Here is a 27,371-nt window from a genome sequence, read left to right on the forward strand (position 1 = left end):
ACATTAAAATATAATAAAATATTGAGGATTTACTACTTAGTTTAACAGTCTTTAGTAGTTGCCTGTATGAATAATAATAAAATAATAAAAACCCTAAATAGACGAATTGCTTCTCTGTAATGAACTAGTTTCTCCTAGTATAACGTGATGCCCTTAGCAAAAAAAAAATCTATTTTCCTGCTTTTGGACAGAGTTTATCAGCAAGCCACATAATGAAATATTAATATTCACAGATACATACCAACATAAGTGAATGCAAAAAGGTGCGGTTCCAATAATACAGAACATTAATTGAGCTTTGCCGCATGTAAATAAATGTTAGCTCGTCATTTTATATCTTAGATTTATTCAACTAAAACTGCACAGAAACTGGGAAGTCCCAGGGGAGAAAAAAAACCTTTTGATCATAAAATCCAATGGTGTATACAGTAATGTAGGTTAGCATTGACAAAATGGGACAAAATCTGGTTTTATCGCATTATGTTCCAATAAGCTTCCTTTATCTGCAGACATGGAGGCTGTCATTGTGTCAATCATGTAATACTATGGGTGACTTTTCCTGCTCAAACACAGAGGAGATTCTTTTGGGCAATGCTGATGAAGTGTGTCCCCACCTAGACTTCCATTTGGCTGGGTGATTGAGACAGCAATTTTATTTTTATATTTAATATTATAGGGGTCCACAATCTACTTGTGTTTGTCTAGTAGATTGTCTTAAGCTAGAACACATGCAAATGGCAAATATGCTGCTGTCTGAAAACTGTAAAATACTAAATATGTTAAAAAATCCCAGCACATTACTTTAAAAAAAATGTGCTTTTTTTCTGTAATTTTTGGTAGGAGTTCACATACATAAGTTTATATGGTATCTTATTGTGCCACATGACAAGCAAGTCCTTAAATTTCTTTCCCCGTGATTAAATAATTATTTCTGTTAAAGGTTTGAGTATTCGGCAGTACTAGGTATGGCATTTTAATGATGCATTTATTACATTCTGAGGAATAGCTGAAACAGCACCTTTAAAATGGACAAAAAAACCCATAAAACCATATAAAATATTTTATGTTAAACCCTCCCCAAAAAACTGTACTATATTTATATTCATTCATACACTTTTTTTCTTCAAAATAATTCATGTAAGCGTAATCCTACACAATGAATTATTTTTACTAAACTTGTTAAGTTTCATGTAGTAAAAAAATACTTCTAGTACAGCTTTCTGTAACACGTAAAAAACCAAAACAAAAAATAATTGGTTGCCTACATTAATTGGTTGTAAACTCCCACGTCATTCCCAGAGAACTGGCAGATCAATACAAATGAAGCAATTCATTAACCTATTGCACATCATGTTAATACTTTTAACCCGATTTAAAATATAAAATTAAAGTAAAAGAAGCTTGTTGATCATCTTACAATTTCATTTTATATGCCCGTAAATAAAGCTGGTCAATTAACCTTTTTAATGGTAAAATAATATAGAAACCTTAAAATAGAATAAATAATTTTTATAAAGTTACTTTTTAACCCCACCAATCCTATTTAAATTTATTATATATTCTGTCAGACGTTTCTATTTTCGTAAGAACTATATTAAATGAAACTGCATACCCGGCTATTTCTGGTCTCAATGTTGAATAACAAAACAAAGACACATTTTTGTGGATTAAATAATGCAGGCAATATCAGAGCCAGATTTACATTCCAAATAGCCATAGGCACAAACACCACTGCCCCCTTTTTTTTAAAAAAAAAGGGTCTGTAGGAAGAGCATAGGTATAAATACCAAGGTATAAGGAAAAAAGAACAATGAGCAGACTGAACGTGGTCAAAATAATTGGTGCGTGGCTAAAAATGGGTGGGGCCACCAATAAACCCCACCCATCTCCCTCCACATCTCCATTAAACCCCACCCATCTCCCTCCACACCTCCATTATAGCCTAATGGGAAATCTGGCCCAGGGTAACGAGGGGGGTTAACTGTGCCAACTAAGCTTTCACATGACCTAACCATTAAATTATATAACAAACTGAAGCGCAGATTATCATATTGTGAAATCAGTTTTATAGAATGAAATATATTAATCACACAGTGAAATTGTTATATCACACAGCGGAAAAGACACTTGTTAAGTTGTTGCACAATGACAAAAGAAAAAACAGAATAAGAACAGTTTTATACATTAAAATACCCATAACGTTACTTAAAACCATTTACAATATTTACCGTTGGGTATGTTGAAAGCCTTTTCTGAGATAATTAAATCCAGTCAAATACAATATACATATATTGTATATAACATTGAATAAAGTGAACACAGTTGTGTTGAAATGATTACTTCTCAGATTATATGTTTTTAAATTAAAACCATTTTATTAAAAAAATTAAATATCAATCACATTATCATGACCATGGCTGCCCTTAGAATGTATGATTATGCAATTGTGGTATGCAAGTAAGGGAATATGTGCTTCTCAAAACCTAGTGCTCTTCACCAGCTGTATTAGTGACAGGAGTTGGTGGTGGTGGTGGTGATCCCAATGCAAAGGTGCAAGGCCTTCCTTGATAAAATAGAATATAAACTGTCAAATTCATAGATGTGATTCTGTGTGAGGCAGGAATATGCATCTGGAGTATATAGATTGCTAGGGTTAGAGTGAAGCACAGAAATTCTTATCATAAGGCCTGGTGGTTCTCATGGGAGGATCTAGAGTCATCTCCAGCTGACTGTACACCAGGAGGAATTACTTGTGCCAGAGCCATTAAAGAGCTATTGTGGAGGTATAAAATAATTAGGGATCAATTCTGAAGGACCTCCAATGTGCAGGGCACTAGGCCCATTCACAAAACGCCCTAACAATAGCCAGTTTCCTGTGACTAACTCAATAGTCAAAGAAACCGGATTAATTCCTAACTCTATGAAAACAGGAGAAAAGTAGTTAAAATGATACCATTTACTGGCTAACAGAGTTTAATAGCGAGCTTTCGAGATCAAGTTGTTAGGTCTCTTCCACAGGCATTAATGCCTGAGGAAGAGACCTAACAACTTGGTCTCGAAAGCTCGCTATTAAACTCTCAGTTAGCCAATAAATGATATCATTTTAACTATACTTTTCTCCTGTTTTCTCAACGGCTAACACGGTACAAAACCTTTTTATCTCTATGAAATTCTCTAAAGACCATGGCCATTTATGTAAGTGCCTCTGGTACAAAATGATTAATTAGAAATCAAATTCATATAATTGCAAGTTCTTGCAATTTACACCTCTAGAACTAGTTGCATATCAACTCACTTCTGCCCCCTGATGGATGTCTGAGATGGTAACCTAGAAAGTGTTTAGTGTAACTAACTTTATTGGCAATACAGAGAGCTTGTGCTTTTTTCCCCCTCCCATGTCGTTGTTTTGGGGGATATTTAACAAAAAGGGAAGCCAAAGTTGGCATACTACCATAAGTTTGTTTCCTGTTCTAAAGCCCTCAACATTGTTCTTAGGTGGAACAAAAATGTAACAATGTGAGGAATTAGGATTTGCAAGATAGTTCTAATTTGTGTCACTGCTCCTTACGATACATACATGTGGTTGGCTTCAAAACACACTTAAAAAGCATATTTTATTCTGTATATACCACTATACAGATTTAGTAAGCCATCTCAAAGGTAAATGTAGGATCTGAGAAAATGGTAGATCCACTTCCGCAGACATATCTCCTTAAGTGCACTTTCTTTAATTCATTATGTTTCTAATGCTTGTGAACCCTCTTGACTCTTAAAGCCACATGGATCTAGAACATACATGCATGATGCCCATAGTATCAATAATAGCCATATCAGGGGGCATATTTGTATGTATAACATTTTCTACTAATTACTAACTAGGCCCTACGAAATGCATAATTAAATCACCAACTGAACTATGCATTATGCATCATTATCTCTGACAAGGTTCTCCTGGAAGGTCTGAGCAAGACCTTCTTGCAGGTGAACCTTGTCAGAGATAGCTTGTCAAAAAACATAATGAAGTTGGCAAATTGAACCTTTCATACAGGAATTTGTAGTGTGTGTCTACTGGGTAGCATTGCATTAGTTGTTTTTAAGCCAAAAGAAATCAGCACCAGGCTTTATACTTTGCAAAATACAATGAAAACTAGAAGACACACCTTTAAGAGAGGCTTTCATGCTAAACAATCAACTCGCAATTCCTTTCAAAAATCTGTTTCATTCTATTACATACGGATTTCAACACATAATATTTGGATAATCAGTTGCATTATATATCACTTCCAGTATTTGTAGAAAGGGCATTGATGGTTATTTAAGCATACAACCCTTTTTACTATTGCTTTCCTTGTATTTTTTCAATTTTCTGCATATATATCAATATTAAACAGTTTCATTGTGTGACGTTCATATTTCATTCCATAATATATGGTATTTACCTTATGATCTGTGCACTTAAATATATACCTTTCATTACATAATATAAATTGGTTTTGTGAGCACATTGTTCTCCTTATAGAACCTAATTATGCTCCAATCAACCCCTCAGAGTTTTAAATAAAATTTAAAAAAATCCCCATTGTCAACACACATTTCACAGAAAATAGGCTAAATGTGAATATCAGAACAGCACCAGGTGTATCCAAATCTGACAATAAAAAGTGCTTTCTAGCCTACTCTCAAATGTAACAATTACTTGGATTTTATTTAGGAGTAATACTACACTGCACCTCACAGAGGTTTCCTTTAATACAGCATATCTCCTTCATTTACTATATCTGCAGTGATGGATTGAGCCGTGTAGGAAACACGCAGAAAGCACTTCCAAAGACTTTCAAAATAAATAGATATAGCAGAACCAAGAAATTCGGACAGGGTATCCTTAAAAAAAATATCTATATTGCCTACAGCTGAGGTTGTCATGTTAACACTTTGTAAAAGGCAGAGCTATACAGTTTTCATAATGAAAGAACCCGCTGTGTCTGTGAAAATTAGGAGCGTATCTCTGTAAGCAGATAAAGCAAGAGTAAACCGTATAAAACCATTTTGAAACTGATGAGAAAACATAACATCGCATGTCACGACACACCAAAGATTAAAAATTCTGAGTGCCACATGCATTTGCAACGCAATAAGAAATAACACATGGTTCACCTCCAGCACTTCAAAGTATTAACGTAGCACCATAGCAAATTCAAGTGATCCCAAAGAAAAGTTGCAACTGTGTAGATTGTTTTAGGAATACACATTCATTTTAAAAGTAATTTTCAACTCTGCACTATTTATGATCCATTTGAACTATATTACTACTCCGAAAAGACTTAAGATCAATTATTCCAGGTCCCAGTGTTATTCTCTTTTTCTTAAGTTTTATTCATCAACAAAACTGTGATAAATGGTTTACTCTACCTTGCTTACTGTTGCATAAATACAACCTGCCAAAGGAAACAAAAAACAAACAAAAAAGAAACGTGATGAGATAACCTTAGCACCAAGATCTCAACCTGCGTCCTGAAGTGAACAGGTTCACTAATATCAGAGCCTAGCAAACGAAAACATAGGTTCAAAACAGTGACATCCAAATTGTGTGCCATTATGAAATCAATGAAGAGATAGACTTGCTAAGATTTACAGTAACCAGTATTCCACTTGGTGGCCTTGGTGCAACGTTAAGGGAGTAATATTGCAGCACAGGGTCAGAAAGTGCACAACAAATCATGATTAAAACCATCCCAATGTTGCGTAGTATGAACTGTCCAAGAGGTTTCCATGTTTTTACAAGATACATTTTTTCTCCAGAAATAATATTATGGCCTAGTAATGCCAGGAACAACAACAACAGGTTTTCTATATTGTAATTCAGCACAAAAGTCTGCTTGGTTGAGAGCCAGGAATATAGTATTCACTTGCATTGTATAATTAAATACAAAATTAATCTAAAATTGTTTTTTAATTGTGAACAATTATTAAAGGTTTCACAATTAAAAAGCAGCCTAAGGTGATTTGGTGTCTATCTTAATTCTTTATATATATATATATATTTATATATATTTATACATATATATGACCGTTAGTACATCTCAAAACCAATTTGGATGTAATTTGCAGCAAAGGTATGAGTTATGAAAAGTGTTTTCAGTATTTGTAAACGTCATGCTGGTAGTGTCTTGAGCTGTGAAAAACTATTTTTTTTGTACAAAAGGTATAAATATTTTCCTGTCCAGAATTCTGGCAACAGTGATCCATAAGTAAAACATTTCTGAAGCGAAGAGGGTCATCTGTGAGACAGCTACAATCTTCTGGCTTGAATCCGCTGGTTCTGGTCACATGTGGTGAGAAACGTGGTGCACTGTGGAGGTGCCCATGATAGTCTCTGCAAAATCTCTGCCCAAATTGGACAAGGAACTTCTTTTTACAGCAAGTCCATTTTCGGTCTGTAATGCAGAAGGAGTGGTGCTTTCTGAAAGGAAGAAATGTACAACTGAAAAAGAGAGGCTACTAAGGGAACAATGATGAGGAATTTTGGTGCTGAGTGGTTAAGCAATAAAAGGCGCACTAACAAAATCCATAAAGCCACCCCACTTTGCTTCGGGGTGAGTTTAAATGTAACATACAAGCAAAGCAATACAGATACCTTAAATCTCCACCGTGTGACAACAACAAACTTGAGTGTATGGTCCTTGCCAAGTATTTCTTCATTGCATAAAATGTCCAGCTAAAAAAAAAAAGAAAAATAAAAAGACATTGTATACTACACAAAAGATTAAGATTATTTACACTTCCAAAGAGGCAAAATGGTATTAAATGCTGAGGTAAATGTCAAATGTAATAAAATGGCTTTACATTTTGCAAGGATCATCAGTTATTTGAAGAAAAGAATACTCTGTACATTACTTTAAAAAAAAAAAAAAAAAAAAAAGCAAAGAAGACAACAAAAATAGCAATGAATTCTGCAAATGTTTGGGATTGCACTGTAGCTATTGTACACTTTAATGCACAGAGGTGTGGGATCACTTTCAATTAACATGGAGTAGAATCCTACAATATGCATTCACCCCTTTGACTGCACCCCAACAATGTTCCTAGCAGGAGATATGCTCAGCCAAACACATCTCCTTGCACACGATATACCTATATACCAGATATTATAACTGTCTATGCTATGTGAGATTTTCTGTTTTACTACGTCTTTGCCTCTCACTGGGTTCTATTTTTTGCTGTGACAGAAAAGGTCATGTTAACATCATAACAAAAAAAAAAAGCAGTAATGCCATCAAAATGTAATTTTAGTCCTAATGTAAATGCACTTCATTTGTCAAACAAAAAGGCACATAAGACAAATAGTGAAGAAAAATACATGAGAGAAAAAAAGAAACATTATAAGGTGCCCAGTGATGTCACCATAATGTAAGATCCTCACATTATCCTCAAACGGATCTCTACCCATATTACACTGGGAAAGGTGTAATTATATATATATATATATATTATATACACACACACACACACACACACTGGCCACTTTATTAGGTACACATGTTCAATTGCTTATTAACACAAATAGCTAATCAGCCAATCACATGGCAACAACTCAATGCATTTAGGCATGTAGACGTGGTCAAGGCAACTTGATGAAGCTCAAACCAAGCATCAAAATGGGGAATTAAGTGTCTTTGAACGTGGCATGGTTGTTGGTGCCAGACGGGCTGGTCTGAGTATTTCAGAAACTGCTGATCTACTGGGATTTTCACGCACAGCCATGTCTAGGGTTTAGAGAATGGTCCGAAAAAGAAAAAATATCCAGTGAGCGACCGCAGCACCGCAGGGGACCTGTATCCTACTCTCCGATGTGCTGAGACAGCCTCCCCTGCCAGCAATTTCCACGGGGGAGTGCCGGCAAGGGAGATTGTTAAAGCACATTGTGCAGACGTGCCGGCAGCGGAGGTTGTTTACGCTTGTATCGCCGCAGCCGCTGAACGTCTGCACGATGCGCTTTAACAATCCCCCTTGCCGGCACTTCCTACGGTGGAAGTGCCGGCACCGGAAGTTGTATACGCGTATTGTGTAGATGTCCCCCGACGGCCCCCCAAGACACCCGGGAGTCTGCATTGGTAAGTCTGGGGGGCACATCTTGGGGGGGCAGAGTATCTATTACACTAAGAATCAAAATTTTCCTTTAAAAAGCTTCTAACTTTTAGGCTGCGGCCTATAATCGGGTGCGGCCTATAATCGAGCCAATACGGCAATCCTTTTTGCTGCCCTTGAGGACCGGGATTGGGCACAGTTGATTCAAATTGGGGGGGGGGGCTCTCACCTCATTGAAGGATGATAGGTTAAGTTTTTTGGCTATGAACTTCTTGAGATGTAACACTGTCGCTTGTGCCGAGCATCGTATCCATTTTCGCTTAAGTCCACGCAATTTGCTGCTGTTGCATTCTAAGCATATGCTCACCTTTAAGGGACAGGAAGAAGACACATCACTCAATAATTTTCACTTTAGGATTGTGGAAAAATTAACCCTGAGAAAAGAGTCTACTGCGAAAAAACACCTTGACTTTAACCCATTGTTCACCAGAGGAATCAGCTTTACCAATAAAAAGATGATGTAGATGTCAATTTACAAGCCTCAGAAGCCTAGCAGATCGTATCATACTTGGCCTGTTATTAACAAAAGAATGGCCAAAAGATGCAACCTTAATTTGTGTCAAAACTCATGTTTCTAGTAAAAAAAATCTGTACTTTCCTCAAAGCACCAGCTATATATAGAAAGCTGCCAGAGAAATGAAAGCATACGAACATGAACAAATGCATGGGTCACAAAAATGTCAACCTGTATTGTGTCTCCGTCTAGCTCATTAGAAACGCGCCCAGGTTTTCCATTCTAATGGCTGTTATTTAGTTTGTTTTGTGTCTATATTAAATATTTTGGGGTGAGGAATAATGGAGACAACGGCATGGAAGAAAAACAACTATATTTATAAAAGTTTATTAAAAATAGGGCTGCAACTAACGATTATTTTAATAATCGATTAGTTGGCCGATTATTTTTTCAATTAATCGATTAATCGGCTAAAAAAAACAATATGCAAATTTTTTGTTTATTTAAAATTTAATGAACTGGATGTTAAAAAACAACTTAAAATTTACATTAACATTCTTTTATTTTGTTATGATGTAATAAAAAAACAATATGTTCAAAGTACAAAAACCCAAACACAATATTTATGAAACAAAATAACCCCAAACATTCTGAAAAGAGGTGGACTATTACTGTTCAAGAAACTTTGCCCCAGCCCTGGCACTTTGCACCCAGCACTTTGCACCCAGCACTTTGCACCCAGCCCTGGCACTTTGCACCCAGCACTTTGCCCCACCCCTGGCACTTTGCACCCAGCACTTTGCACCCGGCACTTTGCACCCAGCCCTGGCACTTTGCACCCAGCACTTTGCCCCAGCCCTCGCACTTTGCACCCAGCACTTTGCACCCAGCACTTTGCACCCAGCCCTGGCACTTTGCACCCAGCACTTTGCACCCGGCACTTTGCACCCGGCACTTTGCCCCAGCCCTGGCACTTTGCACCCAGAACTTTGCACCCTGGCACTTTGCACCCAGCCCTGGCACTTTGCACCCAGCACTGGCACTTTGCACCCAGAACTTTGCACCCTGGCACTTTGCACCCAGCCCTGGCACTTTGCACCCAGCCCTGGCACTTTGCACCCAGCACTTTGCACTGTGCCCCTGCACCCAGTCTCCAACTCTGCCCTGCACCCAGCCCTGCCCCCACATTCTGCCCTGCCCCCACTCTGCCCTGCACCCACACTCACACCCTGCACCCACTCTCCAACTCTGCCCTGCACCCAGTCTCCTGCCCTGCCCCCACACTCACACCCTGCCCTGCACTCAGTCTCCTACCCTGGCCTGCCCCCCCACCCCCACTCTGCCCTGCATCCCCTGAAACCCCACCCCCACCCCCGCGAACCGCTCTGTGCGAACGGAGCCACACGCAACTAAAAGAAGGCGGAGAGTGCAGCGGAAGCGGGGAACGCTCGCGGAGGTAAGTAAAAGGAGCCGAGTGCTCCAACAACGAATCGATCACTCGATTAATCGATAACGGAAATCGTCGACAACGATTTCCGTTATCGATTATTATCGATTTTATCGATTCGTTGTTTCAGCCCTAATTAAAAATAAAAAAAGTTGCTGACCTAAGTCAGCTGTATTATTTGATACAAGAAAGGTTTTGTTTCCGAGTACAAATGTGGACTACCGGCTTAAGTTACATGTTACCAGCCAGGAGGAAAAGGTTTGTATTGCATTTAATGTTTTGAAAAATTACCTTTATTCTTTTGTATATCAATTAGAACCTTAAATGAATGCCTAAAGGTTTTGTCTATGTCATATCTCTTGTCTAACCCACGCAACTACTTGAGAAAAACTGCTTTTGTACCTGTTCATCGCTTCTGTGGTAGTCGTGATCTTCCTCCTGTTTTTCTTCTGTTGTATCCTTAGCTGTGTTTTCTTCTGTTTTTGTTTCTCCTGGTAGCATGTAAATATAGCCAACAAATTATGATTTCTTGAATTAAATCAGTATTTCAGTCTTAATAACTGAGGTAACTAAACCAATACATTTAAAAAGAAGTTGATTTTCTCTTGCCCGACATCGGGAAGCTGCCACCTTGCTGCTGCATTACATGTTTACACTGCTACTCGCCTCAATATATTTATAATTGCTTTACAGAAAAACGGCACAGTCAAAAACAATTTCAAGCATACAACGCATAACTAAAATAATGTACAAGGAGCATATATTCCATCTTTCTACATGGGCTGATATGATTCCAAAGCAACCCTCACTGAGGAACTATGATTAGATCAATTAACATTTATTGCCCCAGCTATTTCATTGGCTGATGTCAGAGCAGGAAAACTTAAATACTAATAACTTCAAAAGTTAGAGAACTTTTAGGTTATGTTTTCATCAGATGTGACAGTTCTCATTTAAATGTACGTGTGCGTGGCAAACAAACACCAGGATAGCCTCCATAGGCTCTGTGTGTAGGATGTTTATGAATGCCAATTATCTTTTTCAAAAAACAAAATGTTATTAAGTAAGGGTAACTTGAGTTTGAGAACAATGGTTTATGCAAGGTGTATGTATCTTGTGGGGCTTCCTTGGGCCTATAGGGGACAGTGGTACTTTGTCTGTAATTGCACATATGAAGCAGATAGCGTATGTGATAGTATGAGTATGGTCAGCTGCCTTGCCTTGTTCTTGCAGTAATTGTGGTATGCGGGACTTCTCCTGACCCAAAGACTTGGGGTATTTCTTACCATTGCGGATGGTTTCCACATGCTGCTTTGCCGTACAGGTTTCAGCTTTGATATCTCCTGGAACTTCCAAGCCAAGTTTGTGATAAAACTCTCGCTGTTTGCGAATTTCCTCTGTAAAAAAAAAAGTGGGAATCTATACACTAAGGACACATTTTGTTATTGTTATGGAAATATCTTAATTAATGGATATTGTATCAGGGAAGAAGATAAAAGATTGTGTTTTAGGGCTATTTGCCATCGGCTCATCATCAAGCAAATCATTTAGCTTTAAAACGTCCAGACTCCTTTTTGCCAGGTAAAAAGATCTTACCCACATAAAAAGGTTTACTGAGGAACGTTAGAAATTTTTTTTTGGATGTTTTCTAGCCAAGTGTACGTAACAGGCATATTAACCTTACATTAAAATGCGCGCCAATCACTTTACAGAGGAGCCATTATTGTTAAAGATTTCCTCTTATTGGAATTACTGTACTTGAAACACATTTAATCACAAGATCTATGATTTTTAAGGTGTTTCAAAACATTTAAGGCAGCGATTTAGGTTATTTAAGGCAAAAACAAAGTGCTTTTGACAAACCATGCCAAACATTTTTGATTTTGAACAAGCAGGAATGCACAGCAGGTAATTATAATCATAGGTGATTTACTATTTATATTATAAAAATGGGCCTACCTTCTTGGAGACCCGGCACAAGTTTGTAAACAATATCTTGCATTGTTCGGTCATGACTGCAAGGGGAAAAAAAAATACACAAAATAAATCTATTCAAGAATATAGCTAAAAGTATTTCTAAGCTCTGTGTGGCATTTCGATTAGGCGAAATCCGATCTCTAAAATCCCAATATAAAATCTTCCTGATGTTTATACCTTGCTTAAATAGACATTCCAGCCATCGTATGCACTTGACTGCTGAGAGGTCTTGGTAAATAATGACGGTGTCACCTTCCAAAGGCATGGGGAGATTCTTTCCCCAAAGCCCTGCTATTTTCTATGCAGGAGATGTATTTGACTGAACCGAGGAGGGGAACTGCAGCACTGTAGCTGTAGTTTGTCCCTAAGGTAAGAGATTTAATTTTACACAATGCATAGAGATCAGCCATATAACACATTAAAGGACTTTAATTTGCATGTTTTCACTGGTGAGGCTGCCTGGGACATTATACGGTCTCTTTAACTTTAACGTGAAATTTGGGATTTCAGTTCCTGAATGGACTTTGTTGGCCGTACGAGAAAACATTCAATTTAATCTTAATAGGAAAGCAACTTAACGCGCAAGATGTCTGAGACCTGCCTTAAACACATGCTAACATGGCTTGGCAGACGGAATCAGTAGATTTAACACTACTGGGATCTCACTTTATACCTTTAGTCATATTTGTCAAGTGCAATGACCATATGAAGCTTACTGACATTATACACCTTGTGTGTTTTATTAAAAGGTTACTCCACTTTACCACTAACCAGACTTGGCCTTATGGGAGCCAAAGAACTGAGTAACAGTTTCTCATCATGTTCATCCTCTGAGCAGTCTCCATCCACCAAAGGACTCATGTGAGAAGTAAATCTATTATATGTTCAGGAAATCATGAATAATTTACTAACAATGGGTTGTAGTGAGATAAAAGATCTTGCCAACATAAAAACGAAATGCATGGAGAGTCAATACAACAGAGTATCTCTCCTGCGTGAAGGTGAGATGGGCTTGCATAATGCACGGTAAAAGCAGTGTGTTGACACGTTCCAAGAAACCTCTCAGCCGTGAGCCAGGCTACATATAATTTGCGTAAGCTGCAGTTTTCTCAATATAAGAGCACATTTGAAGGCGTTACAGAACAGGCTGATTTTTGTAATTTAAGTATGTCAAGCAAATGAATTTCCTCCATGATTGCACCTGCGAAAGTGATGAATTAAATCGTATCCATATACCGTATTTCCCCATGTATAAGACGCACCTTTTTTAGAAAAAATTGGGTGCGTCTTATACAGTGGCGGTAGATTTTTTGTTTTAATTTTTTTTTTATTTTTTTTTATTTATTTTTTTAAACTGCTGCTTACCTTCATCCGCCGCAGCTGCACAGGAACCCGGTGGAGTCACGTGAATGCACATCGCATCACATGACTCCGCTCAGTTCCTGTACAGCTGCGTCGAGCAAGGCAGAGGGGAAACAGCGGCCCCCACGGAAGTCGGTGAGCGGCAGCAGAAGATCTGCAGTTCAGGTAAGGTTGGGAAATAAATTGTATGTGTGTATGTGTGTATGTATGTATGTATGTATGTATGTATGTTAGTATGGATCCATGTGTAGGGGGCACAGGGAGGCTGAAAGTGATGTGCATGTACTGGCTGCCTGAGCATGATAGGAGTGCCATTGCTAACAGTTGCTAGCAGCCAACATCAATCAAACTCATATCATGCCCAGGCAGCCAGTACAATATATTTGTTATATTTTTTTTTAAATTTTGGCTCCCAAAAATGGGGGTGCGTCTTATACAAGGGAGCCCCCTATACTTGGGGAAATACGGTAACCATAAACAGTGGATTCAGTAAATAAAATGATTCCTTAACTTGAAAAACTGAATCGCACAATTCTAAAATATTTCAAGTGAACTCATTGTCAACCCTAGCACATAGAAATTAGTAGTAATTCCCACAAAAATAATATTTGCAACAACAATGAAATGACAAAAGGACGGATATTACTATATACCGATTCAGAAAAGACTTCCACTTCAACTGGCAAGGGACTCTTAAAGGGAAATAATTAGGAATGCTGTACAGCATGTGTTTGATACGTTCTGACAAACAATATGAGAACGCAGCACTAGATTAAAACAGGGAATGCTGGAAGACTGCATTTGAGGTTATTAACCAGATGTAAGGGAAAGCTTCTGCCATTTTGGTGTCTTGACAGCTTCTGTCACATAATGTAATAATACTACACAAGACATCAGATAATGTTATATCCGACAGCTGCATTTAAGGCTTCCAGAGAGAGTTCTAGTAATGTCATGACTTTTTATGTAACTCCACTGCGTAATATAAAAAACATGGATAGTACTATATCTCTCTCTGTTGCATGATCATAAAGCGTACTGCTCACATAGCTTAAGGGAAATTATAATTGAATGCCTATAGTTTGCATTTTTCGTTTTCCAATCTCTATAACGGTTTTGGAAATACCGTATATCCCCATGTATAAGATGGAACTTTTTTCTAAAAATGTGGGGTCTAAAAACTGGATGCGTCTTATAAAGTGGTTGTAGTGTGCAGTTACTACTTCCCAGTACCTCCCTGCAGTCACACTGATGATTGGCCCCGCCCCTTTCTGCGCCCCAGTCCCTCCCTGCACTCACTCTGATTGGCCCCACCCTTTCCTTATAGCGTCCACACTGCTCAGCAACTCATCTAACAGTAAGTATAAAATGTATATTTGGGCTGCTGAAAGTTAGGGGACGTGGGGGCAGGTATGGTTAATGGGGTGTTTAGGGTTAATGTAGGGGCAGTTATGGTTAATGGGGTCTTCACGGTTAATTTAGGGGCAGTTACGGTTAATGGGGTCTTTAGGGTTAATTTAGGGGCAGTTAATGGATGAGAGTGATGTGTATTATTATTATTATTATTATTATCTTTTATTTATATAGCGCCAACAGTTTACGCAGCGCTTAATACAATACATAAATTCAAGGGATATGACAAGACAAGAATTGACAGACTAAGACAAACCGATACATTTGGTGGAGAGAGCCCTGCTCGCAAGCTTACAATCTAGAGGGTATGAATTTTATGATGAATAAAACTTGAGTTCAATAACGTTATGTAGTACATTTTTTTTCTAATTCTGGGCCCCAAAATTAAGGTGTGGGAAACACGGTACGTAGTGTGTAAGTTCACATCATGGAAACTTAAGATCAGCAGCAACCTGTGTGGGCATTCTCCAACCAATTTCCCGTCTTCTCGTCTCTCCCTTCTCCTCCCCTAGCTTTACAAAGGCTGGCCGAGCCAATTAAGAACAATCAGCAACTTATAATAGAGGAATAATCATGCAGATCATTAGATCAGCATTCCCATGCAATACACATTAGGTTGGATTTTGCACTTACATATTGCTCATTTTAATAACATTTTGATTAGTGTACTGAACAGTAATATGTACGATGATAAATCTGCTGTGATCTAATGTACTGAGGAAAAATCACTCTCATACCGAACATAAATTATTCATTAATAGAAAGTGTTTTATAAAAGCATATTCAAATGAATCAACGTACCAATTCACTCTCTATAACAATAACCATAGCAACCAATGGAATGCTCATCGCAACTGCTCCATTTTTACACCTTCGCAAAAGGAAGTCTCTTTTAACATAATGCATTGCTAGAGATTTCACTTTAGTAAGAATGCTTAGGTCAGCACTAGGATATTTTACAAACTGATGAAGCCTTAGGGCAGGCTGTTAGCAATTAATATGCTACACAACTACTACAACAGGCTTCTGTTCCTTTAAACGTATTTGGCATGCACGTTGTTGAGGCTAAACTACTGTACAACAAACACTAGCAATACATTCACATGATGGCTTTTAGCAATAGCTTGAACTTGCAATACCCAAGTCAAGATTGCAGTCTGCCCAAAATAAACATTGTTTAGGTAAGGATAATGACAACAGTCTGATGCAACAAATCCGTATATAGTGCATCAGTGCCCTCTTTTGGTCATTTAGATGAATGTTTTGCCTCCCACTCATTTGTAACTATGATAACATTTAACCAGTAATACATGTACGTAACTACCCAAGGCAAAGCAGCGAAGTAATAACTAAAAAGATTCTGGTTACTCACACACAGCAATTTATCAAGAGCTGGGAAAACAAATGTCGACTATCTTTGTAAATAGGACATCACAACTTTGGATGTAGCGACCTCCAATCTAGACGAGACTCACTTTACAGTCAAGGTGATTATAGCGTTATAACGATAGGAAAGTACTTCTAAGTAAATTATGCAATGATGAATTGGGACCGATTATTAGACAATTAGAGATAAAAGAAAAAAGGAAAGGGACAAAATGAGTGGCTACTAAAAATGGGTGCGGAATCAGATGTGCCAATACTGAATTAATATACTAATCACTCAGGCACAGTAATTACTGACGTCTCGGTTCTAAAGCAGTAAACAGAATGCATTTCATCTATTTTATGACCTATGTGAAAGGCGGTAGAATCCATTTTTCTCCAAGTCAACGAAAAGATGACTGGATCCATCCAGTCCCAGCTCTTACTTACCCTATATACTGTAGCGGATGGCTCTGGTGGATGACAATTCTACATGTGGGGCATGTGTTATTTTCTTCTAAATATTTCACCAAGCAACTTCTACAAACTGGAAAGAGAAGGACATTTTTTACTCAGATGTTTTCATTTTCCAAAGAACAGTACAAACATTAGGCAACCATAAAAAAAATCATAATGCTAATAGCATATGTAGTATTCCAGATAATTAGGGATACATTTTCAGCGGGGTTTTTTCTTCTTCTTCTTCACTAAAAAGACTAATTAACAAACTATTCCAATTAAAGCTGCGTCTTTCCTAGCCACCATCTGTGTTTATTTCCCCTGTTTACAAATGTTTTTAGGAAGAATTTCCCCTTATTTTTCTTCTTATGAAGCACTGCCACCTAGCTGAAAAATAATAATTCACACTTCCAACTTCATAGCAAAAATATCTAGTATAAGGCATTAATTGAACTAAATACATCGGTCATGTATTACACTAAAATACAATTTATTTTTTTTGAATGGTCGCTGAAGTCTTATCACTTGGGCACCCTTTATGGAATATAAAAGAATTAAAAAAAAACTCCAGGATCAAAGTCAAACTGTTTTTGAATTAACATCCTAGTGAATTCAACCTAAACATTTGAAAACTATATTAAGGAACATACAGAGAGACCAGATTTCTGTATTAACTAGCAAAGTTTATGTGCCTATGCCCTAAAGGACACCATTAAGTGCAGCTAAGGACCTGTTTGATTATGGTACCACAACTACATCTGTACTTGTCGAGGGACAGAACTACAAATTGGTCATGCAGAAGTTTGTTTTACATGAACAAAATAGTATGATTGTCCCTTTCGAGGAAAAAAACAAAACACTATGTTGCAGCAAACATAACAAAATGGTCACTAAATACAATGGGCACAGATCGAAACACCAAGGACCAAACCAAAAGAAGACAGTCGTTGTTCAACAAAGTAGAATCCAGGGAAGTTACAAAAACAAAACAAAGGAAAGTATTACATCCTAGAATTTGATATAACAAGATATAACGACAAGAAAGTGCAAATGCATGATGGTCATAGCCTAGTGCTCAAGGAGTGACATTTCCAGAAAGAGGTTATTCGCACAGGCAGAGAGAGGTGGCACTCCTAAGGCAATGTGCTGCGAGTCATGTATTACAGTAGCCGGGCCAGCTGGTGTCAAGATGCTAATCAGATATGCTGTGACAAAGAGAGAAATCAAGACTAGCAGCTAGGGGAACAGAATTAAACAAAATAAGAAGATGCCAGCAGCCGAGACACCAACATAATGCCCCGCAGAAATGATTTGTTCCAATAGCCCTGGGGGCAATAGAAAGGTAGGCATAAGGAATTATTTGCTGGCTTCAGAAATGGAGTATGCTTTGTCAATATTATAAGAGGTTTCTTATAACAAAAAAGGGCCAGTTTGTAAACATTACATTACATTTATTTATAAAGCGCCGGCCGATTCCGCAGCGCTGTTACATTCATTAGAACAATTTATAAACAAACACAATAACACATACAATAACAAACTGGTGCAAAGGAGAAGAGGGCCCTGCTCTTGCGAGCTTACAATCTAGCCGGTGGTTGAGGGGAGTGAGACAATAGGAGAGGACTGCTTGTGTGAGGATGAGTTGATCTGCTTCTGATGTGTTGAAGCTGTTGATTGTTCCGATGGCTGTAATTAGGATGATGGTTGGGAGTACTGGGAAGCAATGCTGTACGCTTCCCTGAACAAGTGGGTTTTCAGAGAGGTTTTGAAAGTTGTGTACGAGGCAGAAAGTCTGACTGAACGGGGAAGGGGATTCCACAGGAGGGGAGCGGCACGGGTGAAATCCTGAATACGGGAGTGGGAAGAGGTAACAACAGTAGAAGAAAGCAGCAGGTCGTGACAGGAACGAAGATTGTAAAGCAATTTATCACTTCTGCTGGGATCCATCAAACACAAATTAGCATGGTGCAAACTAGTAGAGGGTTACAACACTGGTGGGTATGTGAGCAACAGAGTAACATGTAAACCGCAACATCAAGGCCCCTATTTACCGTCGTTTAATAGCAGAATTCCCTGTTGGGTTTGCAAACTGGTCCCCTCACCATAGGATCTACTATCTTATAAAGCAGACCTATTTGAATGCCACTCACACAAATCCCTCTTCACCATACCAAGGCAAACTCGGAACACACTGCTTCTTTAGTTTACTTCTGTCTGTTTCTTGGTGTTCTGCGCATGCGTGTTCTCCCAGTACCTTCGCCACTCGCTGTAAGAATCAGCACCGTGCCAAAGACGGGCAAGTCTGATTAGATTCCTTCTTTAGAGGTTCTGTTGGGGGTCAAAATATCCCTTCAACAAAAAGCAGTGTCATGTAAGCATTCAAGATCTCAAGATGACCGTCAGTCATTACAGTAAACATCTCAGAGTGTGAATGATTAAATGGCTGCCACTTATTCATTGAATACGCTAACCCCTTAAAAAGGCAACACACGCCTGAAGTCTATCTTGGCTCTGGTGCTAATATAGCAATATCAATTAGTGTAATTATTCCTCCAGGACAATCATAAACACATTATTTTTGCATTTCACTTTCACAGTCATTCTAACCATTTCGATTCTTAAAGAACTCTCAAAAATAAACAAGCCAGACAAACCCCACTTTCATCATTGCTAGTAAACTAGACATTAATATTTGTTTTACTTTTTACCCTCGGTTGTACATCCTTATCCATGTCAAAGTGGATCATTAACAAGTCCCAATTAACAAGGCATTAACAGTTAATGAACAAGAGCTGTCACGCACTTTGACACTCCATTAGAGTCCCAATGATATTTCCATTCTGCGGTTTCTGAGACAAAATAGAACAATCTTTGATGTGGTAATAAAAACGCTTAAAATGAAATTTAACAGTCTGTAATTCTTTCAGTAGTCTAGTAAATTTGGTCGCTTAGTTTAAAAAATAGTTTTTTGGTTTTTTTTTAAAAAAGAAAGGGATTTAAAGGGCTGTGAAAATACGACTTATTGAATTAACAACGTTAAAGGAGCTGGCTTGTTACAAAAACTTTGGAGAATAACGTTTCGAAGATCTAGTAATATTAGAAACACAAGACAATCATCTAAATGAACATCTCAACTACCTTGTAAATAGGTCAGCTACCTTGTAAATCCGAATCATAAGGAATACGAAGCTGGAGCGGAATATAAGTATAATTTCATGCAATTCCTCAAAGTACCGCCGCAACACCACACTGTGTTATTTAGCCAAACTTCTTATGAAAAAGGCGTAAGCATCAGGTAACTTTATACTGTATATTATGTTATGTTAACCTATCCCAATGTACTATGTTAGATACGATCACCTCGTCTACGGCAAAGATGCCATATAAAAAAAAATGGTAACAGGCTTTTGTAGGTTAGGTTTAAGTCACAAACAGTCCGTGGTATCCTAAACAGACAGGGGAGAGGTGTGTGTGTGTGTGTGTATGTGTATATATATCACACACACAGTTAAATCATAAATATTAAAGGGAAATATAGCTGCCAAAGTGCATTTGTCACTTGTGATGTAGTTCCTTGTCGCATGCACTCTTTCACTAAGAAAAAGTAAAACCTTTTTATGCGCCATAAAGCATGTAAAACACAGTGCACTGACAATGAGGTCTCACGTAACCCCTTGTTGACCTGGGATGTTGACGTCTCTGATGACGTCCAGTAGATGATCAACGGGTGATTAGAAGAGGCAGGTGGTGAGAAGAAGTGTGGTAAGGTGGTTTCTCTATTGCAAATTAGTAAGTGAATTGTCTAATCATTACATCTTCAGGGGTTCCCATTAATGACAAAAGGGATCCCTGGGGGTCACAGAGGCCTCTAGTTCTCTTTTACCGCACTCTGAACAACACAACATAAAATAATTAAAAAAATCAAACATACCAGACCTATAAACCACATTAGGAAAAAAAACCCTCCTATGGCCATAGGGTAGCACTTTGGATATTTATTCTCCTTCAAAAACACAAAAAACTATGCATGTTGTGTATTACTGTAGTCAGAGGATGTTGCTGAACATATTTATTAATACAATTATTTTAGCAGATGCACTAAACCTGTAGAAGACACCCTAAGCCAAACTGCAAAGGATGTGTGAAAAATGCAGTTTCATTTTTTTGGCACATTTTTTTTTTTTATAAAAAGGTTCAGGGGTAAATAGCTGCATGAAAAGTGGCACACTTTAGAAATAGCCTAGGTTTTCTGCTTTTCAGAACCACCTAACACTGGCTGTGAACAAAAACTGTCCATTTTCTTTCTTTCTTTTTTTTTTCTAGAAAAGCACTACTTTTTCTAAAGCACTATTTTTTTATAAAAACATGTAATATTCAACCTGTTAAAAAAAAAATTACATTCATTTCCTTAAGGAGACCTGCCGTGGCTGCATTTGGAACTCCAGCTTAAAGCAACCAATCAGTTGAAGCAAAGTGCTACCAATTAAATAAATAAAGGGTGTTATGTGCGTGTGCCAAAACACATCACCTCCAAGCTAAGGAACAAAATTATTATTTAAAAGGACCGCTCAGCCGTCATATGAAGGTTGGCGTGTCCTTTGTAAAATGGGAACAATTGACCATCTATTATTATCATTATCTTTTATTTATATAGCGCAAACAATTTACGCAGCGCTTAATACAATACATATATTCAAGGGGTATGACAAGACGAGAATTGACAGACTACGGTAAACAGATACAAGCTTACAATCTTGAGGGAATGGGGTGACAAACATAAGGCACAGAGAAAGGGTGAGAGGTAGCGTGGTGGTTGTATCAGTGAGAAGGAAGTTCTAGTAGCTATGATGGTGCGGCTTCTGTGAAAAGTGGGTTTTTAGATGTTTCTTGAATGTCGGGAGGGAGGGTGAATGCTGAAGGTTCCGTGGGAGTAGATTCCAGAGATATGGGGCAGCCCGAGTGAAATCTTGTAGACGGGAAAAGGAAGAGGTGATAAGTGAGGAGGAGAGCCTTAGCCCATGGGAAGAACGTAAGGATCGAGTAGGAGAGTATTTGCTTATGAGGGCAGAACTGTATGGAGGAGCAGTGTTATGGAGGGCCTTATATGTTTCTACCAGTATTTTAAATTTAATTCTAAAGGTAATTGGGAGTCAGTGGAGGATTTCACAGAGTGGGGAAGCAGAAGAAGAGATAAGCCTAGCAGCAGCATTTAGGACAGACTGCAGAGGAGAGAGTCGAGAATGCCAACCAGAAGAGTGTTGCAGTAGTCAAGACAGGAAATGATAAGCGAATGAACCAGAGTTGCTCCAGCAATGATTCAGCGAACACCGCAAGAAAGGGCCTATTTGGACCCCTGTGCACATGCACTGAATTCACTGAATCAGACTCGAGAGGAGGAAAGTACCTGCAACTTCTACCTCAGGTAACTGATTTTGTTATAGTTGGGCTGTAAGCGGTATTTAAATATATAAAACAAAACCACACCACCCATTTATATCTGCTCTTAACGTCAAAATACTCTAACTACCCTGTTCACTTTTCCCATGACTTGTGCCTCTCTACAACTGTTAGCATGAATATTTACTAGTAAAACTTTTTCCTATAGGGTAGTCTTATATTAAGGCTTTTTTTTCCTAAATGAATATTCAAATTTGGGGGGGGGTCATCTTATTATCGAGCAAATACGGTATGTATGTATGTATGTATGTATGTATGTATATATACATACATATACACACACACAAACACACATATATACATACATACATACAGTGGATATAAAAAGTCTACACACCCCTGTTAAAATGCCAGGTTCTTGTGATGTTAAAGAATGAAAGAAACGTAAATCATGTCAGAACTTTTTCCACCTTTAATGTGACCTATAATGTGAACAATTGCAAAACAAATTGAAATCTTTGAGGGGGAAAAAAACCCAAAAAAATAATTTACAATACAATGCCCCTTACAATAACCCTGTTGCATACGTGTGCACACCCTTAAACTATTACTTTGCTGAAGCACCTTTTCATTTTATTACAGCAATCAGTCTTTGTGGGTAGGAACCAATTAGCGTGGCACATCTTGACGTGGCAATATTTGCCCACTCTTCTTTGCGAAAGTGCTCCAAATCTGTCAGATTACGAGGATATCTCCTGTGCACAGCCCTCTTCAGATCACCCCACAGATGTTCAAGTGGATTCAGGTCTGGGCTCTGGCTGGGCCATTCCAAAACGCTAATCTTCTTCTGGTGAAGCCATGCTTTTGTGGATTTGGATGTGTGCTTTGGGGCATTGTCATGCTGAAAGGTGAACTTCATCTTCCTAACGGACGCCTGAAGGTTTTATGCCACAATTGCCTGGTATTTGGAACTGGTCATAATGCCCTCCACCCTAAGGCCCCGGTACCAGCTCAAGAAAAACAGTACCAAAGCATGATGCTGCCACCACCATGCTTCACTGTGGGTATGGTGTTCTTTGGGTGATGTGCAGAGTAGTTTTTGCACCAAACATACCTTTTGGAATTATGGACACAAAGTTCAACCTTGGTTTCATCAGACCATAACACATTTTCCCACGTGCTTTTGGGGGACTTGATGTTTGTTTTTGCAAACTTCAGCCGGGCTTGAATGTTTTTCTTTTAAAGAAAAGGCTTCCGTCTTGCCACCGTACCCCATAGCCCACTTATATGAAGAATACGGGAGATTGTTATCATATGTAGCACACAGCCAGTACTTGCCAGAAAATCCTGCTGTTCCTTTAATGTTGCAGTAGGCCTCTTATAAGCCTCCCTGATCTTTCCTTCTCGTCTTTTCATAAATTTTGGAGGGACGTCCAGTTCTTGGTAATGTTTCTGTTGTGCCACATTTTCTCCACTTGTCTTCACTGTGTTCCATGGTATATCTAATGATTTGGAAATTCTTTTGTATCCTTCTCCTGACTGATATCTTTCAACAATGAGATCTCTCTGATGCTTTGGAAGCTCTCTGTGGACCATGGGTTTTGCTCTGAGATGCAACCAAGCAAATGTCAGGTAAATCCTACTAGAACAGCTGAACTTTTTGTGATTAATCAGAGTCACTTTAAACGATGGACGGTGTGTAATGACTTCTATTTAACATGAGTTTGAATGTGATTGGTTAATGCTGAACACAGCCACAGCCCTAGTTATAAGAGGGTGTGCACACTTATGTAACCAGGTTATTGTGAGTTTTTATTTTTTAGCCCCCCCCCCCCGCCCCCCAAAAAATATTTCAGTTAGTTTTGCATTTTAATTGTTCACATTACAGGTCACATTAAAGGTGGGGAAAGTTCTGACATGATTCATCCTTGTCTCATTCTTTATCACAAGAACCTGGCATTTTAACAGGGGTGTGTAGACTTTTTATAACTTTTAAAACTTTTTAGGTGATATTCAAGAACTTAAAGCTAGTCGTTGGGGGAAGGATGCCATTGATGCCTGTGACCATGACCTGTGCACCATAAACCCGCACATGGCAGTGCGAGTACTGATCGCCACTTGTGCACGACTTTCCATGCAGTCACAATATTCTTTAAAGGCCACCTTGGCTCTTTACAGCATGAAAAGTCATGAAGACGTGAAGAAGTTAACAATGCCTAACAAAATAGTATTTATGTTAATATTAGAACAACCGCATTACACAGTACAACGCATTGCAAACCTATAAAGCATAATTTTAGAAAGCAGCCATTGCCAAAACAAACTCCCAACGCAGTATGGAAGTAGTGTGCTCAACATTAACACTTAATATCCCCATACAGACAAATGCATTTTTTTTTTTATATCGCTTTAGAAGTGAGAAAGAAAACGGGGGTGATAAAAATTATTCTAGTTTGTGGTCTTGTCAACACAGCAAATGATGGAATGGTCCATTCAGCGATAACTACTTATTAGTTGCTATGGTGACAAGATCACTTTAAGTAGTCATTTCTTTGTCGCAAACATCAATGTCTGCTCTTCCTCCAAAAAAACTTGTGTACCATGTTGCGATTAGGTAAGGCAATGAAAAAGCCAAAAAGTATTTGTGTATGCTACATTTACAGTCTATGCTTGCAGTTGCCTGAACATAGTACAAAACACATTTCAAAAGCGTAAGCAGGGGTACAGATAATTGCAGAACAAACAAAAGTTCTACAACCATCTCTTCAATGTCCGATAATCCTACAGAATTTCTGCATACATGGTGTCCATCTCACTGCTTTAACCACGAGACTGTAAGCACTTGGGAGTATCTGTAACATCACTGCAGCCTAGTCCATCCATAAATACGCTCTCCAGCATTTCATTCATCTTATTTAAGGACGACAAACACACACACACACACACATTAGATTAACCCTTTCTTTCATCTGCGTTTATATCAACGTGGTCACTTTTTTTTGTCCCACACGGCCACCACCTTGGAAACTGTATTTCAACATCCAAAAGTATGCTACAGATTTCATTTAAAAAAAATCGAAACGAACGGTCATCATAAAAATCATCTGCGACTGTAAAATAATACTACTACTTTATGTGTCATCCTAAATATGCATGTGTCTAACAAACCTTACAGTGTGCCGACAAGAAACTTCAGTAACACAAAACACCTGCTCAAACCACAGTGATCTCCATTATATATATTTATATATGTATGTATAAGTTTTGCACAGACATACTTACAGGTGTGCAGGCACTCTGTTACAGTAGTAGCATCGATGAGATATCCATTGCACAGGCGACAAGTGATATGCGCATTGATGTCCCAGAGCTTTATCTTTCTGGTCAGCATCTTTGGTGTCTAGAAATATAATAGGAAAAAAATTGTTTTAAAAATATACAACACTCAAAATGTTTATATGCACCTATACATTGTTGCAATATATTTAAGCTATAATATGTATATATCTATATATATATATCTCTATATAGATATATATATCTATATACATAGATATATCTATATAGAAGACCCATAGTAGTTATGAAGTCAATTTGCAAACGTGTTGAGCCTGTTTTGACGGGATGAAATGTTTTATACAGTATGCTGGCGATGCTGTAAGGGATTATGAGACAGTCATTGCACAGAACACACATACAAGTTACTTGTGTCCATCACTCCAGGCAGAGGGGATGAATGAATGAGTGTCAGGGACGGGGGGGGGGGGTATTCGGTTACACAATTCATTTAAATACATTTGGTCGAAGCCAATGCGCCCTATTGTTTACAAGTATGCATTACAATGACTTTTAAATGCATTTACTAGCAGCCGGGGAGGTACGGGAAGGCACCAAGCTATACTGTATAGCCGTACGCCATTAAGGTACCGGTGAGCACCGCTCAAAAATCTGCAGCCCCCTTCTCTTACTTGACTATCCGGAGTGGGGAGCGTGCGCCGGGCTCAGCGAGGGTTCAGGCAAACCGGTTGCCCTTTTTTTTTTATCTCAATTAACCTACAGCGCATGCTCACTAGGCAGCCCCGACGTCGGCAACGAAGGGGTAACGCGGTGGGGGGCGGCGCATAGCGATATCACGCACGCGCCGTACATTTCAGCTGGGAAGTAAGAGAGCGGCAGACACGGCCGCGTGGAAGTGGAGGCGATGGAGTGTGAGGGAAGTAAAAGAGAAGGATAAGACCCGAGGCCCAACGAATAAAGAAGGGACTGAGCTGTGCAGGCTGGCTAAGACGTCTTAACGTGACCATCGCAAAACGAATGGTCTTTCTTTGAGCATTAAATAGTAATGTATTCAATAATGTCAGTTAACATTCAATAAAGCTGGTTTTATTTTATTTTGCCCTATTTAAAAAAAAAAAAAAAACCCTTTATCTGCAGACCTGGAGGTTGCCATAGTTGTGAGTTGTGATATTTTAAGTTACTACTTAAACACCACACTGAGGTGATTCTTTATGGCAAAGTCCCTTTCTCTATAGTCTTTCATTAATCAAGGGGTCAGGCTGAGTGATTCAGATTAAGCTATCCTGTTTACTTGCAAGGCAGTATGATTAGGAGTCTGGGTTCTTCTACTTAAGTGAGCTAAGATAAGCAAGCTATAACAAACGGTAACGTAATATGCCGCTGCCTGAAAACATTATGAAGGGTTAGAAAAAGATTTTGAAAAATCATAATAGAAATAGAAATTTCAGCCTTTATTGGGTGTGACATGGAGAAAAGGATATATATATATACACACACACACACACACACACACACATTTTTATATTGATAATGTGTACATATACCGTATTTGCTCGGTTATAAGACAAGGTTTTTTCCAAAGCAAATGCTCTGAAAAATACCCCTCGTCTTATAATCGGGGTCGTCTTATAATCAGACCTCAACTAGGTCTGACTATGAGACTAAGATCTAGATCCCCCGCTGTGATGCAGGGGACCTGGATCCTCCTGCCCCCCCCCTTCACTTACCAGTACTTTTGAGTCCCCTGTGCTTAGTCCGGGCAGCGTGTAGAGCTCTACACGATTTGCGTAGACAACTTCCGCTGCAGCCGGGAGGAGGTCGGTTGTCTGCGTCCATCGCGCAGACCTTCCCCCGCTGTCAGAGATCGCAGATGGACGCAGACAACCCTCGACGCTAACTGCACCTCCTCCCGGCTGCAGCGGAAGTTGTCTACGCGAATCGCGTAGAGCTCTACACGCTGCCCGAACTACGCACTGGGGACTCAGAAGCACCGGTGAGTTTGGAGGAGGGAGTGTTAAATGGGGGCATAAGGCATTTCTGGAGGCAGAGTGCTCT

The 27,371-nt window shown here is 38.7% G+C and overlaps 1 protein-coding gene across 1 annotated transcript; it reads right to left on the reverse strand.

The window, feature by feature from the left end:
• Nucleotides 1-6,412: 6,412 nt before the first annotated feature.
• On the reverse strand, nucleotides 6,413-25,410 carry LOC149285078 (polycomb group RING finger protein 3-like). The gene is made up of 8 exons (XM_089495842.1): nucleotides 25,302-25,410; nucleotides 16,614-16,710; nucleotides 12,006-12,061; nucleotides 11,333-11,443; nucleotides 10,449-10,537; nucleotides 8,315-8,452; nucleotides 6,635-6,715; nucleotides 6,413-6,460 (listed from the first exon to the last, which is right to left on the reverse strand). The coding sequence occupies exons 1-8, from the start codon at nucleotides 25,408-25,410 to the stop codon at nucleotides 6,413-6,415; spliced, it is 729 nt and encodes a 242-aa protein (XP_089351968.1).
• Nucleotides 25,411-27,371: the final 1,961 nt, after the last annotated feature.

This window comes from Sceloporus occidentalis, unplaced genomic scaffold (genome assembly GCF_023333645.1).
Source record: "Sceloporus occidentalis isolate IW3139 unplaced genomic scaffold, rSceOcc1.0.p SCAF_85, whole genome shotgun sequence".
In the NCBI taxonomy this organism is placed as follows: domain Eukaryota; kingdom Metazoa; phylum Chordata; class Lepidosauria; order Squamata; family Phrynosomatidae; genus Sceloporus; species Sceloporus occidentalis.

What these genes read in the sequence shown, in the direction of transcription:
- LOC149285078 (XM_089495842.1), bottom strand. Translation starts at nt 25,410, where the DNA reads ATGCTGACCAGAAAGATAAAGCTCTGGGACATCAATGCGCATATCACT. An exon ending in TGTGCCGGGTCTCCAAGAAG is followed by an intron (nt 11,444 to 12,005) that starts GTAGGCCCATTT and finishes TTTTTTTTACAG; the next exon opens with AGGAAATTCGCAAACAGCGA. An exon ending in TGTGGAAACCATCCGCAATG is followed by an intron (nt 10,538 to 11,332) that starts GTAAGAAATACC and finishes ACATGCTACCAG; the next exon opens with GAGAAACAAAAACAGAAGAA.